We start from the raw sequence: 17,210 nt of genomic DNA, 5'->3' as shown, positions 1-17,210 counted from the left end.
ACACACTTGTTTCGGGCTTTGTGAAAGGAAATGAGATTTCCTTCCGTTGGATTTGCTTTCCAGGAGACGAAGGCAAGTTGTTTCTGGGCAACAGCCTCACCACAAGATTCCGTGTACCATGGACGGGAGGAAGGGTATGACAACTGAAGACGAGATGGGATAAATCTGTGCATGAGAGAGAGCAATTTACTTTGGAAGAATTCCCAGGATGAGTTGATGTCAGAGGTGGTAGAGATGGGAGACCAGTCCAGATGATTGATGGCTGCTTGAAGACCGTGCCAGTTGGCCTGAGTGAAATGCCAGACTCGTCGACGCTGAGCAGGCTCCCTGAGGATGGTCAGAGAGATGTCCACTTTAACAAGGACATGATCAGATGATCCGATCGGAGCAGAAGAAGAGCAGCAGACATTTTCAGGGAAGTTAGTCATAACCAAGTCCAGAAGAGAAGATGTTCCGTTGACTGAGATCCGGGTCGGGAAATTGACAGATTGTGTCAGTCCCAGTGAGTCGCAGAAGTCCTTTGCTGAAGAGCCATGGCTGGTGAGAGAGGTACCCACACCCAGCCAACTGGCATGGTGACAATTGAAATCACCACATATGAGGAAGAGAGAGTTGGGATGAGTAGATAGAAGTTGGTCCATATCATCAGACAGCGAGATGTAGATGGAGTCATCACTGTTTGGTGGACGGTACAACACACATATGAACAAGAGGTGGGAGCGAAGGGGAAGCCGTAGCCAGAGGTATTCCTGGGGGTGAGGTGGAGAGAGTGCAGTGCAGGGCGAGTGAGGAAGAGAGTTTTTGATAAAGATAGCAACCCCGCCTCCAGGACGAGGCTCAGGTCTATCATACCGGAGGAGGGAGTAGCCCGGGAGAGATACTATGGAATCAGAGACATCATAAAGGAGGAAAGTTTCTGTTAAGCAGATCACGTCTGGTTTGACAGAAGCAACCTGTATGGAGAGATCAGTTAAGTTTGAACGAAGGCCCCGGATGTTTGAGGTCCATACCGTTAATGAAGAGGAAGGGGGAGCATCAGATACAGAACAGGGGGGAGGAGGGGTAGGGTAAGATGTGGAAGAGGTGGAAGAGATAGGGAGAGCTGTTGAAGGTGTGTCAGAGATTTCAGAATAGCTCGGAGAAAGGGAAGGATGGGGCGGACAAAAGGTTTGATGGTGATTGGGTGAGCCACAATGAGGTGTTATTTGAGGAGGGGGAAGAGCGAGGCAGAAGGTTGGGGGGGATGGAGGTGAGAGTTTGAAGGGGGAAGAAGCGGGGAGGAGGCTTTGAGGAGGGGGAGTGAGAGGGGGGAAATTGAGAAGCAATGAGGGTGGGGAGATTTGAAGGGGAGGGGTGAGGGGGGAGTTTGGGAGGGAAGGGACAAGGGGAGGGATTTGAAAGGGATGGGATATGGGGGAGATTTGGAGGGGAGGGGTGAGGCAGGAGTCTAGGAGGGGAGGGGCGAGGGGGCGTCTTGGCGGGGAGGGGTGAGGGGGTAGTTTAGGAGGGAGGGGGCAAGGGGGGAGATTTGAAAGGGATGGGTGATGGGGAAGATTTGGAGGGGAGGGGCAAGGGGGAAGATTTGGTAGGGAGGGGTGAGGGGGTAGTTTAGGAGGGAGGGGGCAAGGGGGGAGATTTGAAAGGGATGGGTGATGGGGAAGATTTGGAGGGGAGGGGTGATGGGGAAGATTTGGAGGGGAGGGGTAATGGGGAAGATTTGGAGGGGAGGGGTGAGATTGGATTTTTGAAAGTGTACGATTTATGGGAAACGAACATTTATTGCAAAATGAGTTTCTTGTGACCTTCGAGTTAAAAATACGTTTAAGGACGCTGGATGGAGGATGGAGTGCAGGAGAGTTTAGGGAATGTAGAAAAAAGGCACTATAGGAGATGGATATTTTTTTTGGGATGAATTGATTTGGTGAGCAAGTCGAAAGCAGCCTTTTAAAGAAGAAGAAGAAAAAGGTGTTATAAAATATGACGGAATACATAACTTGAGGGGAAAGTGTAAACATTGAAGGTTAATGAGTGAAAACTATCTGGGGAAATGGGGGAGAAACACGTGGTCGAAGAACGAACGAACGAATAAGAATGAATAAACGAATGAGAACAGGGAAGGAAATGTTTTTTTTTTTTTTGTTTTTTTTTTTTAGTTGAGATTTACACAAGGAAGTAGGCTATGGGTGAAAAGCCTGGGAATACAGAGAACGAAAGTTATTGGATCACAAACGACGGACCGCTGAGAGAAAAACAAAGCCTCAAGGTTGTACAGTGCACACTGTACAAGGCCTCAAGACACGACACGGCAAACAGACGATCAATTTATGAAAGATAAACACCGAGAAACAACCAAAGTTGCACACAATAACTTCACACACCGAAAGATAAATACAGTTTCGACAAAATACAATTGTGAACAGACTTAACTTCGAAAAACGTGGAGACCGTGTGGAGCTTCGAAAATCCCTCCCACCGTCTCCGAGATCTCGCGAGATCTGAGAGATAGGCAGCCGCCTCTTCAGAGAGATAGGCAGCCGCCTCTTCCCTCTCTTCAGAGAGATATAGGCAGCAGCCTCTTCCCTCTCTTCAGAGAGATATAGGCAGCAGCCTCTTCCCTCTCTTCAGAGATATAGGCAGCAGCCTCGTCCCTCTCTTCAGAGAGATATAGGCAGCAGCCTCGTCCCTCTCTTCAGGGAGATAGGCAGCAGCCTCTTCCCCCTATTCAGAGAGATAGGCAGCAGCCTCTTCCCTCTCTTCAGAGAGATAGGCAGCAGCCTCTTCCCTCTCTTCAGAGAGATAGGCAGCAGCCTCTTCCCTCTCTTCAGAGAGATAGGCAGCAGCCTCTTCCCTCTCTTCAGAGAGATAGGCAGCAGCCTCTTCCCTCTCTTCAGAGAGATAGGCAGCAGCCTCTTCCCTCTCTTCAGAGAGATAGGCAGCAGCCTCTTCCCTCTCTTCAGAGAGATAGGCAGCAGCTCTTCCCTCTCTTCAGGGAGATAGGCAGCAGCCTCTTCCCCCTATTCAGAGAGATAGGCAGCAGCCTCTTCCCTCTCTTCAGAGAGATAGGCAGCAGCCTCTTCCCTCTCTTCAGAGAGATAGGCAGCAGCCTCTTCCCTCTCTTCAGAGAGATAGGCAGCAGCCTCTTCCCTCTCTTCAGAGAGATAGGCAGCAGCCTCTTCCCTCTCTTCAGAGAGATATAGGCAGCAGCCTCGTCCCTCTCTTCAGAGAGATATAGGCAGCAGCCTCGTCCCTCTCTTCAGAGAGATATAGGCAGCAGCCTCTTCCCTCTCTTCAGAGAGATATAGGCAGCAGCCTCTTCCCTCTCTTCAGGGAGATATAGGCAGGAGCCTCTTCCCTCTCTTCAGAGAGATAGGCAGCAGCCTCTTCCCTCTCTTCAGAGAGATAGGCAGCAGCCTCTTCCCTCTCTTCAGAGAGATAGGCAGCAGCCTCTTCCCTCTCTTCAGAGAGATAGGCAGCAGCCTCTTCCCTCTCTTCAGAGAGATAGGCAGCAGCCTCTTCCCTCTCTTCAGAGAGATAGGCAGCCGCCTCTTCCCTCTCTTCAGAGAGATATAGGCAGCAGCCTCTTCCCTCTCTTCAGAGAGATATAGGCAGCAGCCTCTTCCCTCTCTTCAGAGAGATAGGCAGCAGCCTCCTCCCTCTCTTCAGAGAGATAGGCAGCAGCCTCTTCCCTCTCTTCAGAGAGATAGGCAGCAGCCTCTTCCCTCTCTTCAGAGAGATAGGCAGCAGCCTCTTCCCTCTCTTCAGAGAGATAGGCAGCAGCCTCTTCCCTCTCTTCAGAGAGATAGGCAGCAGCCTCTTCCCTCTCTTCAGAGAGATAGGCAGCCGCCTCTTCCCTCTCTTCAGAGAGATATAGGCAGCAGCCTCTTCCCTCTCTTCAGAGAGATATAGGCAGCAGCCTCTTCCCTCTCTTCAGAGAGATAGGCAGCAGCCTCCTCCCTCTCTTCAGAGAGATAGGCAGCAGCCTCTTCCCTCTCTTCAGAGAGATAGGCAGCAGCCTCTTCCCTCTCTTCAGAGAGATAGGCAGCAGCCTCTTCCCTCTCTTCAGAGAGATATAGGCAGCAGCCTCTTCCCTCTATTCAGAGAGAGAGGCAGCAGATCTTCCCTCTCTTCAGAGAGATAGGCAGCAGCCTCTTCCCTCTCTTCAGAGAGATATAGGTAGCAGCCTCTTCCCTCTCTTCAGAGAGATATAGGCAGCAGCCTCTTCCCTCTCTTCAGAGAGATAGGCAGCAGCCTCTTCCCTCTCTTCAGAGAGATATAGGCAGCAGCCTCGTCCCTCTCTTCAGAGATATAGGCAGCAGCCTCTTCCCTCTCTTCAGAGAGATATAGGCAGCAGCCTCTTCCCTCTCTTCAGAGAGATAGGCAGCAGCCTCCTCCCTCTCTTCAGAGAGATATAGGCAGCAGCCTCTTCCCTCTCTTCAGAGAGATATAGGCAGCAGCCTCTTCCCTCTCTTCAGAGAGATATAGGCAGCAGCCTCTTCCCTCTCTTCAGGGAGATATAGGCAGCAGCCTCTTCCCTCTCTTCAGAGAGATAGGCAGCAGCCTCTTCCCTCTATTCAGAGAGATAGGCAGCAGCCTCTTCCCTCTCTTCAGACCTCGATGGAATTACAAGCTGCTCAAACACTTAGAATATGTATTTTCAATTCTGACAAATCTCACACTCTCACCATCTCTCTCCGAAATGACCATCTGACAAACCCTCCCATCTCCTTTCTCAACAACCCTCATGAAGAAGTTCAGTCACTCAAATTTTCGGGTCTCAATATCAGCTTGGATATTTCTTGGGGAAACCACATTTTTGAGTTGGCCTCCATGGTCAGTTGGCCTACAAAGCCAGAGCCTGGGCTTCCTCCATAATGCAAGGTTCTTCCCTCCTCAGCACACCTGAACTGTTTTGCACAAGCAAGGCCTTCATCTGCAGATTCATCAAGTACTGCTCTATCCGGTTGGCTGCCCTGCCTCACACCTTCCTCAGCTGGACATCATGGAAACCCTCCTGAGTGAGGGTTTCCATGAAACCTCAAGAAAAAGAATTGAACCTCAAGATAATTGGAATCTCCCACAATGAAGCTGAGTGGGGATATGGGTCCATCACTTTCACATCACACACAGGTGCGTTTCTTTCTTCCACTGCCTCCTTTCTTGTCTTGCACCATCTGCTCTTTCTGTGCATGTTCTCCATCCCCTCCATCCCCCCCACTCCCCAACATCCCCTGCAGGCAACACACGGTACACCAGCAAACCCCTTCTGGTGAAACTACTGAAACCAAGATCACTGCTTGCCTCCACTCTTTCGGACCCCCAGGTCTTCAAGACAGTTGTTCACCACCATCTCAGAACATCCCCCATCCAAAAACATGATATTTTCCACCTCAAATGACCCTATTCCAAAGCACTCCCGTTTTCCAGGTCATTGTGATTTTTCCCACCTATCCCTCACCTATTTTCGTTTGTTCGTCGTTGTGTGGTTTGTTACATTTGTTTCATCCCGCTTCCCCCTTTCTCTTGTGCTTCATTCAACTTGTGTGCAGTTTGTCACCCGCATGTCTCCTTCTCCCCTCCCTTAGTACTCTCACTCTCACATCTAGTATGCTGTTCTTTCCACCCATCACATTCTGCTGTCGGTCTTCAACAAGCCTCTATCATGAACACAAAAAATTAAAAACTCGGCGCTAAACAAACACAGATCCCATAAGAATTGACATAGATCACACAAATCACCATTCGTCTGGTCGCTTTGCATTTCTTCCAGACCAAAGGAGGTCACATCCTCTATTTTTATCTGCAGAATCTCAGAAGATTCTTCCAGCTCCTCAACCTTTATTCCACATCCAAGTGCAGTCAGCTGTTCCAATTCTGGCTGCACGTGACTGGAATCCTTCCAACAGCCAACTTGAGCGTGCATGGTGGGTGAACCTTTAAAAGAGGCAGGAAACACACCATTCTTCCTGATGTTTGTTCCACTCTGAGTACCTTGAGACCACACAGTAGTCACAGTACCTACATGTGAAGTACCTCTGTACTTAAAACCTTATCCTCTGCCTAAATCACTTACAGGAATTTTAACATTCATCACACTCATATGCGCACCTTGGGAAACCCACAAAAATAAATTATACATGTGCAGGTTCTTCAGACAATATTGTAATCGTATTACAAAGTACATGTGCAGGTTTGTGCCTTACGATTAATTATGTTCTCTCTGATTTGCAGTATATATTCAGTCAGAGCACAAAATATATTTGGCCGACCTCCTTCAACCCCCCCCCCCCCCCCCCCCACACATATATACCCACAATATATATATACTAGCGGGGTCACCCGTGGGAATCCCACGGGCATGGACGTGTGTGACATTTCGACATATTGAGTTAGATGCTGCACCTGCACATTCAGTTATATAAAATGGTTACTGGTAATTGATCACATCCACAAATGATGTAATCCACACAATTTATGTACTTTACATAACGTTAATAGGAATACATGGCCGTGTAGCTGGGAAATACAGTTTGTTTGAAATAAATCACAAATATCAGAAGAAAGTTTTTTAAATTTAGAACTATTCTCAGAGTTAAACATCACCGTAATATTATGCGGTTGCTTCAACGTTTTCGGTGAATTATATGTCATTCCCATCTACACGGGCATGTATTCCTATTAACGTTATGTAAAGTACATAAATTGTGTGGATTACATCATTTGTGGATGTGATCAATTGCCAGTAACCATCTTATATAACTGAATGTGCAGGCGCAGCATGTAACTCAATATGTCGAAATGTCACACACATCCATGCCCGTGGGATTCCCGCATGGATGTGTATGGCGAATTTTAAATACTAGGGCATTGCCCGTACGTGGGTGCCCGTTCCTTGCCAAAAAAAAAAAAAAACGCTACCCGTACGCTCTACCCCGCCCGTACGCCCGTAAACAAAAAATAACAACGCTCTTCGCTTCCGCCCTTCGCTCTGACTGAATTGGGAGAAATAATGCGCATAAGAAATCGAATTACGTACCGTAATGGCGGTCAGCTCGTAACGCGCACACTGTCCGGAAGTTCGCATATCGCATATCTATCTATCTATCTATTAATGCCCATTTATTCAATTATCGCCAACGTATTTTGGCTTTTTGCAATTTAATCGCAAGGAAAAGTAGAAAGAGAAGAGGGAAAAAAAGAAAAGCCTTGCCTTGCTGCAAACAGCTGCTGCAAACAACAACAACATGGAAGGCTGCACTGTCCGGAAGTTGGCATATCGCAGTTACGATTATTTTAGTGTTAATGGCCAATTATTCAATTAGCGCCAACGTATTTTGGCTGTTTGCAATTTAATCGCAAGGAAAAGTAGAAAGAGAAGAGGGAAAAAAAGAAAAGCCTTGCATTAACGCATTAACGCTTGCATTGCATTAACGGTTCGGCACACGTGATAGCTCGCTGCTCTCTGATTGGTTGAAGCGTTTTTTGGACATAGCTCGGTAGGTACTTGTCCGATTAATTACAAACCTTGAAAAGGCACATCCTCGGGTCCCCAGCAATATACCTGGCAAGTTTCAAGTATATCGGACCCGTGGTTGTCGAGAAACAGCGGTCACAGACAAACACACAGACACACAGACAGACACACAGAGATTACTGGCATTATAGATAGATATGTCGACTGTTATTTTAGGCGGTGTATTTTCGTTTATCATCATGGCGCGATTTAAAAAAATATATCTCTGCATTTTCCTCTCCAATACCTCCTCACACTTTACACACACACCGGCCCATGTTTACATATACACACACACACACATATACACCCACACACATATACACATACACACACACGTACATCGACACACACACACACACACACACACACACACACACACACACACACACACACACACACACACACACACACACGCACATATGCAAATATGTATACACATATGTATCCACATATACACATATATACACATATATACATCTCCACACACACACACACACACACACACACACACACAAAAACAGACACACACACACACACACACGTACAGACACATATACACACAAACACACACACACAGACATGTATATACACATACAACAACAACATGCATTTTAAGGCCATTTTCCCTGCTAGAGCGGGGGTTAGCCTACATACACATACACACACATATATACACACACACACATATTCACGCGCACACACACACACACACACACGTACACACGTACACACACGTACACATGTCCCACATGTATATATCCCACATCCCACATGTATATACATGTTTAAAGTGTACGTGCCCTTCCCCCCTCCCCCGCCCGGCAACGCTGGGTACTTCTGCTGGTAACGAATAAAATAAAAACGAAGAAATAGGTGGAATTGGCTGAAATTCGCTCGGTGAATTCACGCGGTGTATTCGGTTCGGCTCGGTTCACTCGGTTTAAAGAAAAAGCGATAATGTCGACATGTTGCTGTCTGTGTCATGTTGGGCGGTGTATGATACTCGTTGGCTGTTGGGCGGTGTATGATACTTGTTGGCTGTTGGGCGGTGTTGTGCGGTGATATGGTGTATTTTAAAAAATATATCTCTGCATTTTCCCGCGTTGGTGACACCGAGTCGTTCTTCATCGATCGTCTCATTCATTTTGGAAATGGAAGTTTCCACGCAACGCATGAATTGTCACGATCCTCAAGAGGAATTTGTCTCGTAATCATCAAATGATAAATGGCAAGTAAATTATATTGTGGAAAATTAAAGATTTCAAATAAACCTATTTAAAGTGTATGCGCACATAACTAATAAAAAAAACGAAGAAATATCTCTCGGTAATTTCCTGAAACATATTTTACTTCCGGCTAATATGTTGAATGAAATAAAAACGAAGAAATATATGTCGGCATCATTGTTGACGTTTTTGTGACGACTATCATCAAACGAAATAGTAATATATCATAACGGAAAAGCAAAAGCGAATTTTTAATATATATCGACACATTGCCGGCGGTGTCATGTTGGGCGGTGTATGATACACCATGACGCGATTTTAAAAAATATATCTCTGCATTTTCCCGCGTGTGTGGATTGTTCTCAATTATTGCTGACACCGAGTCTAAAAGTAAAACCATCGATAAAAATGAAATCATATGGTGAGTTAGATTGGAGATAAAGGCGTGAGAGAGACTCAATGGCCTTGAAGTTACAGGCCTTTGAGAATTCATTTCGTTCTATAAACGGCAACTTTCATCGGATTTTCTTCCCGTTTTTTTTCAACCGAGTCTAAAACTATGTTAGCGACTGTGAAAAATGAAATGATTTATCGAATTTGATTTGAAATAAAACTGGGGGAGAGCAAGACACCACGGGCCTACAAAACAGGACTCAAAGCTATGCGAGTTAATAAAATGGTGGATATTTGTTTATAGCCACTCCCAGAATGGGTGGAGCTATGGGTGGAGCTACTCTGCAAACCGAGTAAGCCACACCCCGGACAGACACCCAACAGATAGACAGACAGACAGACAGAATCATCTACGGCTATTATAATATAGATATATATATGTATTGTTATGTTTCTGGGGGTAGATAAAAGGATCCCACAGGAAAGGTAGGACTGTATAATTATAGCATGGACGGCGGACACGTAGGAGAAATCTCGTTGTATTTCAGTCGCGAAACTGTAGCTCAAGATTGTTTGTGTGTCTTCACATGAGGGGTGAAGCAGTGCTAATTAGTGTAGGGATTGATGATAATTTCCCCCATTGCGTGATTTCCCCTCTGTAATTTTCCCTTTACGTTTTGCTGACAAGACTGGCCATGAAAACCTCCATTAGACAACAACAACCGCCAACAAAACCCAGGCAAAGCCGAAGCCCCGTCCGTCTGAGCCTTGTCAAAAGAACCAAACAAGGAAACAGGCCACGCCCCTGAGGGACATGATTAGCCCATAGGTTGTGGGCGGGGTAAACTGGGAGGGACATTCGGAGATTGGCTCTCAAGAGGTCAAAGAACAGCGCGTCCGTCTCTGTCCTCTGTCTGTCTCTCTCTCTCTCTTTCTCTGTCTCTCTCTCTCTCTCTCTCTCTCTCTCTCTCTCTCTCTGTGTCTGTCTGTCTCTCTCTCTCTCTCTCCCCCTGCTGGCTGTTGGTGCGTTGGGTGCGGTGTCATGGCGTCTGTTCGTGTTTTGGCCTTGTTGCTCCGTGCTCATGGTTTGTATCTCTACGCGCCCCTTTCCTCTTCTCACCTTTGTGCCGTCTTTTGTATATTCCCCTTCCACGTTGTCATCCCTTCCCCCCTCTTGAGAGTGAGAGAGTGAGGGAGCACACGTGGTGATACCGGGAAGGGTTCCCCCCTTTGGGCGGTTCTCTCCTCGTTTTTTTTCACGGCATGCTCCAAATCAAAATATTTTTTTCAGTTTCTTTTTTTGTAATCATTTTTCATTTGTTTACTGGAGCTTTTTGGCTTAATTAACCCTTTATACATTTATCCTTTGTTTAAACGTGGAAACTATGGCGGATAGCTCTCGTTACACATCTCTTGAAGTGCTAACCCGGAAACACTGGTTAGTTTGTACACCTCCATCAGGATTCGATGTCGAGGCCATTATGCTTGCCGTCGGAGAGATAATCAGTTTGGACAAGGTAAAAGTGGCTTCTCGCATGAATAAACGTGTGGTAATCTTTGTTTCCACAGTACCCATGGTTGCTCAAATAGTCGAGCACGGGCTTTTCTTTGCTCCTGACGTGTTTGTTCAGGTATGTCCACTCGACACGCCGGCAGTTCGGGGTTTCTCTCTCCAACACTCCTCCACCCGTTCCTTAAGAACAAAGACGTGGTTACTGAACTAAACAAACTTGGTTCTGTCGTCTCTACAGTTACTTTGGTTCCTTTACGAGGGAAAAATAACCGTTTAAAACACGTCATGTCCTTTCATCGTTTTGTTCATTTTGGAACTTTTTTAATGTGTCCTTTAATTTCCTGAGACACCTCTCTTCTGATACGTTCTTGTGCTTAGGGAAGGGGGTGGAGGGGGGGGGGGGGACTTTAACTGCACTTTGAACCCAACTTTAGATAGGAACAGTGCAGAGCCACATCCAGCTTAAAGTATGCCTCTTTCCAATATAGTTTTGTGGCATGACCTCAACGATGTATGGTGGCAACACCCAGACCCGCAGCAATTTAGCTGGTGTCGTGTTTTACTAAATCATCTTTCACTTGCTCGTCTTGATAAATTTTAGATTCCTAACTCTGCTATCAATCTTGTGACATATACGGATATTGTCCCTTCTGGTTTGTCTGATCATTCTTTGGTAAAACCGTGCTTTTCATTTCCGCGTTTCAAACGCCGCACCTTGTATTGGTCTTTCAACACCTCCCTTCTAAGCGATCCTTTCTTTAAATTATCCTTTGAGTTTTTTGGGAAAAGGTTCTGTATTTCCAACATCATTTCCAAAATCTCTGTCAGTGGTGGGACTATGCAAAAGCGCAGATCGGTGTTTTCTGTCAGCAATACAAAACCAATTGCTCTCGAAGTAAACAATTGTGTATTGATGCCCTGAAATAAGAAATTATTCGATTGCAGGAAGGTGCTGAGGTCCTTAGTGACGAGAAATGGTGTACTTAGGCAGTTAAGACCGAAAAATATGGCGTATCGTTCATCTTTTCAGGAAAGCACCAAATTTGGCACAGATGTAGTATGGACATATACAATTGTTTTCCTGAGGGGCACCCAAAAATTCAGAACCCCTGGTGGCCGCCATATTGAATTTCAACATGACCGCCCTCTGTGACCTATTTCCCTCAATAACTTCTATACTATGAGCGATAACACCACAGTTCCAGTGTCTTACCCCATGTTTTCATGGTCTCTGAATCCAATGGGATCAATTGCACAAAGATTGGCATCCATCATCTTTAATTTCAAGATGGCCGCCATGGTGTTTCCATTTTCCTTCAATCTCTCATAGTATTTTAGGTAAAATTTCAATTCCAAGTGATACACATTGTTTTATTGGTCTCTGATAACAATGGAATGGTATTAATTAATCAAAGTTACACACAGTTGCAGTTTTAACTTAAAATATTGTGGGCACTTGAAAGGTGGAGGCTCTCGCACAGACGTGTAGTACTATAAGCACTGTCCATCACAGTCACACAGTGATGTGCAGGGCAGATTTGCCCTGGAGCATTTACAGTTGCCTTTACAGGCCGACTTACAATGGCAGCTTGTAAGCTCTGAACATGCCTCCTGTATCAGTGGTATTGTGGTCCAAATTGGTGTCCAAGAAGTCCCTGTTTTCATCCAGCCCCAATCAGCTGGTGATGGAAGTTCTGGGTAGGGCACAAGTGCCCGACTCCATACATGTCCAGCCTGAAAACATGCACGTTTTAGGTGTTGTTCGAAGGCGTCTGCTGTTGGGGGAATGTGATCAATTGTTCTTGCCTTCTTTGTGAACAAGTGTCGGCGCATGTCATTCACTGTCTTTATCTCGGTAGTGCGGTCATAGAGGATGGCAACATATCTTTCTATGCTCTGTAGTTCCATAGTAATAGCGTCCACAGATGGCCTATAAGCGAGAGCATGAAAGGTCTGTGTGATGCTGGGGTATGCCTCCCAAGCCTTCCAGGCTGTCTTTTTCCCAATTTGGGCAAAAAATGACACTGTCGCAGCCAGTGAAGGCATGAAATAATGGCAAAGACTCGGACTTCCTGCGGCCAAGGCCGGTGGCAATTTTATGGATGGCAAGGTAGCGGTAGCTTTTACCAGTGCCAATGGCAATCCAGAGTTCCTCCACACCGTGTGACTGGTAGGTAAAGTAGTGTGCTGTTGCCAAGACCACAATATCAGAATCTACAGTTCGAATCAATACCCGTTTTCTCCCCTTTTTCACGGCATCCAGGACATTTTTTTGGATTTTTTGAATTTTCTGAATTTTTGGGCGCCCCTCAGGAAAACAATTGTATAGGTCCATACTACATCTGTGCCAAATTTGGTGCTTTCCTGACAAAATGAACGATGCTTCCTCTTAACTGCCTAACTAGTGTCAACTCCTCTTTGAAAAACAAACTCTGCTTTAGGAATTAATTAAATAAAATGGTATCGGCACCTTAGTCAGGCTGAGAGTCAATGGTTTACTGTCCTCAGACATGTTGTAAAGTTTTCTTTAAGTTTGGGAAGATGACCAAGGCGAGCCGGCAAATGCTTACTCGTTGATCTCGTGATGGGCATATTCTTAATGATTATACAAAAATTGATAATTTTGTTCGATCTTACTTTGAGAATGTGTTTTCCTTTAAGCCCAATGATGTGCCTGCAATGCAGAATATTACGACCAATTTACTGCAGATAGATGAGCATCAGCGACAAGTCTTGGATGAGAACATTACTCTCGGTGAACTTAAAACTGCGCTGAATGACCAACAAGGCGACTGGTTTTGATGGGTTACGAGCTGAATTTTATAAAACTTTTTGGTACATGCTTGGTCCTGCTTTGCATTCAGTGTTTTTATACAGCCTCCATGAGGGATTGTTACCCCTTTCTTTGTCGAAATGCAGTTGTTTGCCTTAGCCCTAAAAAAACGATTTGCAACTGACACAGAACTGGCGCCCAATTTCTCTTCTCTGTACAGATAACAAGATTTTTGCCAAAGCGCCTGCTAACCATGTAAATACTGTTGTAAGCACAGTTATACATCAGGATCAATCGTACTGTGTTATGCACAGATCTATGTGCAATAATTTTTTTTGGTACGAGACCTGTGGGGTGTGTGTGCAATTCAACAACAACATATGGTCTCTTTTTATTGATCGAGAAAAGGCTTTTGACTGTTAATCATGAGTATTTGTTTCACATTTTAAAGCAATTTGGTTTTGGTGCATCTTATATTTCTTGTGCATCTTTATTGTATAATCACATTTTTAACTTCATCAAAGTCAATGGTCTCTGTTCACATTTGCGGATTGGGAGGGGAATTCGGCGACGTTATCCCTTATCTGTATCTACCAATTGTTACGGATCTCGGTTTACGGCGCTCCCCTTATGGAGGGGGGTTTAATCTCCTCGTCTATTACACTGGCCGTCCGAGTCCTAGAAGGTATCGCGCTCCTTTGCGGGGTTGAGGTGACTCCTCGGACGGCCAGGGTGACTGGTCAATGGGGTCCCAGATACCTTCGCCAACCTCGCCGCAAAGCAGGGCGCTACTTCTGCCCGAGCCACTGACAAGATGGGATTTTGCCGAGCGGTTTAGCAATCCGAGGCTCGAGCCGTTAGCAATAAAACTAACCCGATTCTGAGCGGTTCGAATCGTGCCACAGGTACTCAATGGGGAAAAGACGAAAGCGACCGGATGAGAGGAACCAAAGAATGAGAAGGGTGAAGGAAGAACAAATATGGTTTATTTACGACACTAAAAGAGGAAACGAAAGGCAAGAAGAATATACAAAAGAAGAAGGAAATAAAAGGACATAGGGCAAGCTTATCTAAACAGTCTTAACTTATCACGACCCCAGGACAAACAGACAGACTCACACGGAATGGTGGCTGGTAGGGGAGGAAGGTCCAGGCAGATGGTTCCAGGCGATGGGATCCGTCCAGGCTCCGGGTCTGCAGGCGAAGAACGGCAGGCAGCTTCGCGTATCGTTGGCGCACGACCGGACCTTACATATGCGAGGGGCTGGAATCTGCATACGTATAGCGTGCCGAACGCTCTCAAAACCAACGGCAGTTCGTATCACACGATCGTCCCAAGCAGTCCCCCGCGCAATGTTCTTATCATTCGCCGCCTCTGCGCTGTTCTCTGTGGGAGATATGTTTAAGGCAACAGGAAGTTGGGGTGTGAAGAGAATGACAGAGATCTGTAATCTGGTGGTGAAAGAAGGTCGTATTCCAGTGGATTGGGAACTGAGTACCCTTGTCCCTCTATACAAGGGGAAAGGTGACCCTCTGGAGTGTGGCTCGTACCGAGCGATAAAGTTATTGGAGAATGGAATGAAGGTATTGGAAAGGGTGTTGGAGAGGAGGATAAGGAAGAAGGTGAAGATCGACGAAATGCAGTTTGGATTTATGCCAGGAAGAGGAACGACAGACGCGCTCTTTATTGTGAGGCAGTTGCAGAAGTACATGCAGAAGAGGAAGAAGTTGTTTCTTGGCTTTGTTGATCTGGAGAAAGCATTCGATAGGGTTCCACGCGAAGTATTGACATGGGCATTGAGGAAGTTAGAAGTGGAGGAATGGTTGATCAGAGTTGTGATGGCAATGTACAAAAGAGCGAGCACAGCTGTTAGGACGAATGACGGGAACAGTGGTGAGTTTGAGGTGAAGGTGGGAGTGCATCAGGGGTCGGTACTAAGTCCACTACTATTTGTAGCTGTGATGGAAGTGCTGGCTCAGACCGTAAAGGAGGGTTTACCGTGGGAGTTGTTGTATGCAGATGATCTGGTGATGATTGCGGAAAGTATGGATGGACTGAAGGAAAAGATGAACAAGTGGAAGGAATGTATGGAGACAAAAGGTCTGAAGGTGAATATGGGAAAGACTAAGGTGATGGCAAGTGGTAAAGCATGTGGTGAGGTGGAAAGAACTGGGAAGTGGCCATGTGCTGTGTGCAGGAAGGGTGTCGGAGTGAACTCCATTCAATGTACAATGTGCGCTGAGTGGGTTCATCAAAAATGTAGTGGTCTGAGAGGGTCATTAACCAGTGTGGCAGCTACATTCAAGTGTAAGGTGTGCACAGAGGGAGCTGCAGATGGAGGAAATGTTGAGTTGGATCTTGGAGACGGCGTGAAGCTGGAAGGTGTGAAAACATTTTGCTACCTCGGAGACATGCTGAATGGAGAAGGTGGATCAGACTCGGCAACGGTTGATGTGCATGGAAGAAGTTTCGGGAACTGAGTGGCATGCTGGTGAGGAGGGGAGTGTCGTTGAAGCTGAAGGGAAAGGTGTATGCTGCATGTGTGAGAAGTGTTATGATTTATGGGAGCAGGACATGGGTCATGAATGTAGAGCAGCAACGAAGGCTGGAAAGGGTGGAAATGCGAATGGTTCGGTGGATGTGCGGAGTGTCGTTGAGAGAGAGGAAGACAAATGATGAATTGCGAAAGATGATGGGAATAGAGCCTGTGATTGATGCTGTGAAGAGGAACAGGTTGAGATGGTTTGGTCATGTGTTGGGGAAGGATGAAAGTGACTGGTTGAGAAGAGTGATGGAAATGAATGTAGAAGGAAGTAGAGGACGGGGAAGACCGAGAAAGACTTGGCTAAAGATGGTGGAAGAAGAAATGCGGGCAAGGGGGTTAACAAGGAGAGATGCAGAAAATAGGGCAAAATGGAGAAGATTGTCATGGGGACCACAAGGCTAACCCCCGCTCTTGCAGGGAAAATGGCCTTAATATGCATGTTGTTGTGTTGTTGTTGTCCCTTATCTGGAATCTTGTACTCCTTGTATTGAGCCCCTTTTGATTCGTTTACGATCTTCTCTTATGGGCTTCTCAGTGACTCCATCAGAAAAGCCTGTTATCATTTCAGCCTTTGCTGATGATGTATGTGTTGCTGTTCAGAGCAACAATGACATTGCTGTGCTGTTTGAGTGTCTACGGGTCTACTCTCAAGCATGCACAACGCAAATGAATTGGTCTAAATGCAGAGCAGTTTGGGTCGGCAGTGCGACACCTTCTGGCCTTCCAATTCTTCCGATGAATTAGACATGGGAAAAAGAAGGTGTGAAATACCTCGGTGTTTATCTTGTTACCCCTGGTTTTGTCAAAAGGAATTGGGATGGATTACTCCACAAAATGAAATGCTTAGTCTGATCAGTTTGAAATGTATTGAACGTGATCTATGCAACAATGATATTAGGCTGGCAAAAATTTTTTTCCTGTTTATCATCACTTTTTTTCAAAAAAGTGGGTAGGGCGGCAGGGTTTTTTTTTTTTAAGAGTGAAATTTTAATGGATTATTCAACGCACAATATGTTTTTTTCTTAAATATACTTGATCGGACATGAATGATGAATCATGTTATGATTTCTAAACGAGTAAACCTTCGTAAGTACGCACTGATACGATTCAAATAAAGAAAATAAAGAAACCTATGTCACATTGAGTTCTGTTTACTTTTAATATTTGCTGATACATATAACAATGGTAGACCAAAACTTCGGCTTTTAAGAATAATGTCCGGTTGCCAAACATGTATCTATCAGCA

The 17,210-nt window shown here is 45.7% G+C and overlaps 1 protein-coding gene across 10 annotated transcripts in view; it reads right to left on the bottom strand.

The window, feature by feature from the left end:
* The window catches only part of LOC137417722 (uncharacterized), a 502,198-nt gene that overhangs the window by 113,616 nt on the left and 371,372 nt on the right, over nt 1–17,210 (bottom strand). For 5 of the 10 annotated variants that reach the window (XM_078778424.1, XM_078778423.1, XM_078778429.1 and 2 more), the window contains 2 exons: nt 14,538–14,805; nt 5,737–5,931 (listed from right to left, as the gene is read on the bottom strand). The exons of 2 other annotated variants lie outside the window; for them this stretch is intronic. In XM_078778424.1, the coding sequence (XP_078634550.1) occupies nt 5,737–5,920 (184 nt within the window). In that variant the 5' untranslated portion in view covers nt 5,921–5,931; nt 14,538–14,805. The remainder of the gene's footprint in view (nt 1–5,736; nt 5,932–14,537; nt 14,806–17,210) is intronic. 3 more of the 10 variants (XM_078778425.1, XM_078778428.1, XM_078778422.1) reach the window with 1 other exon arrangement.

Source organism: Myxine glutinosa, chromosome 5 (assembly GCF_964187855.1).
Source record: "Myxine glutinosa chromosome 5, kmMyxGlut1.1, whole genome shotgun sequence".
Taxonomy (NCBI): domain Eukaryota; kingdom Metazoa; phylum Chordata; class Myxini; order Myxiniformes; family Myxinidae; genus Myxine; species Myxine glutinosa.
This window is presented reverse-complemented; position numbering and strand designations above follow the sequence as displayed.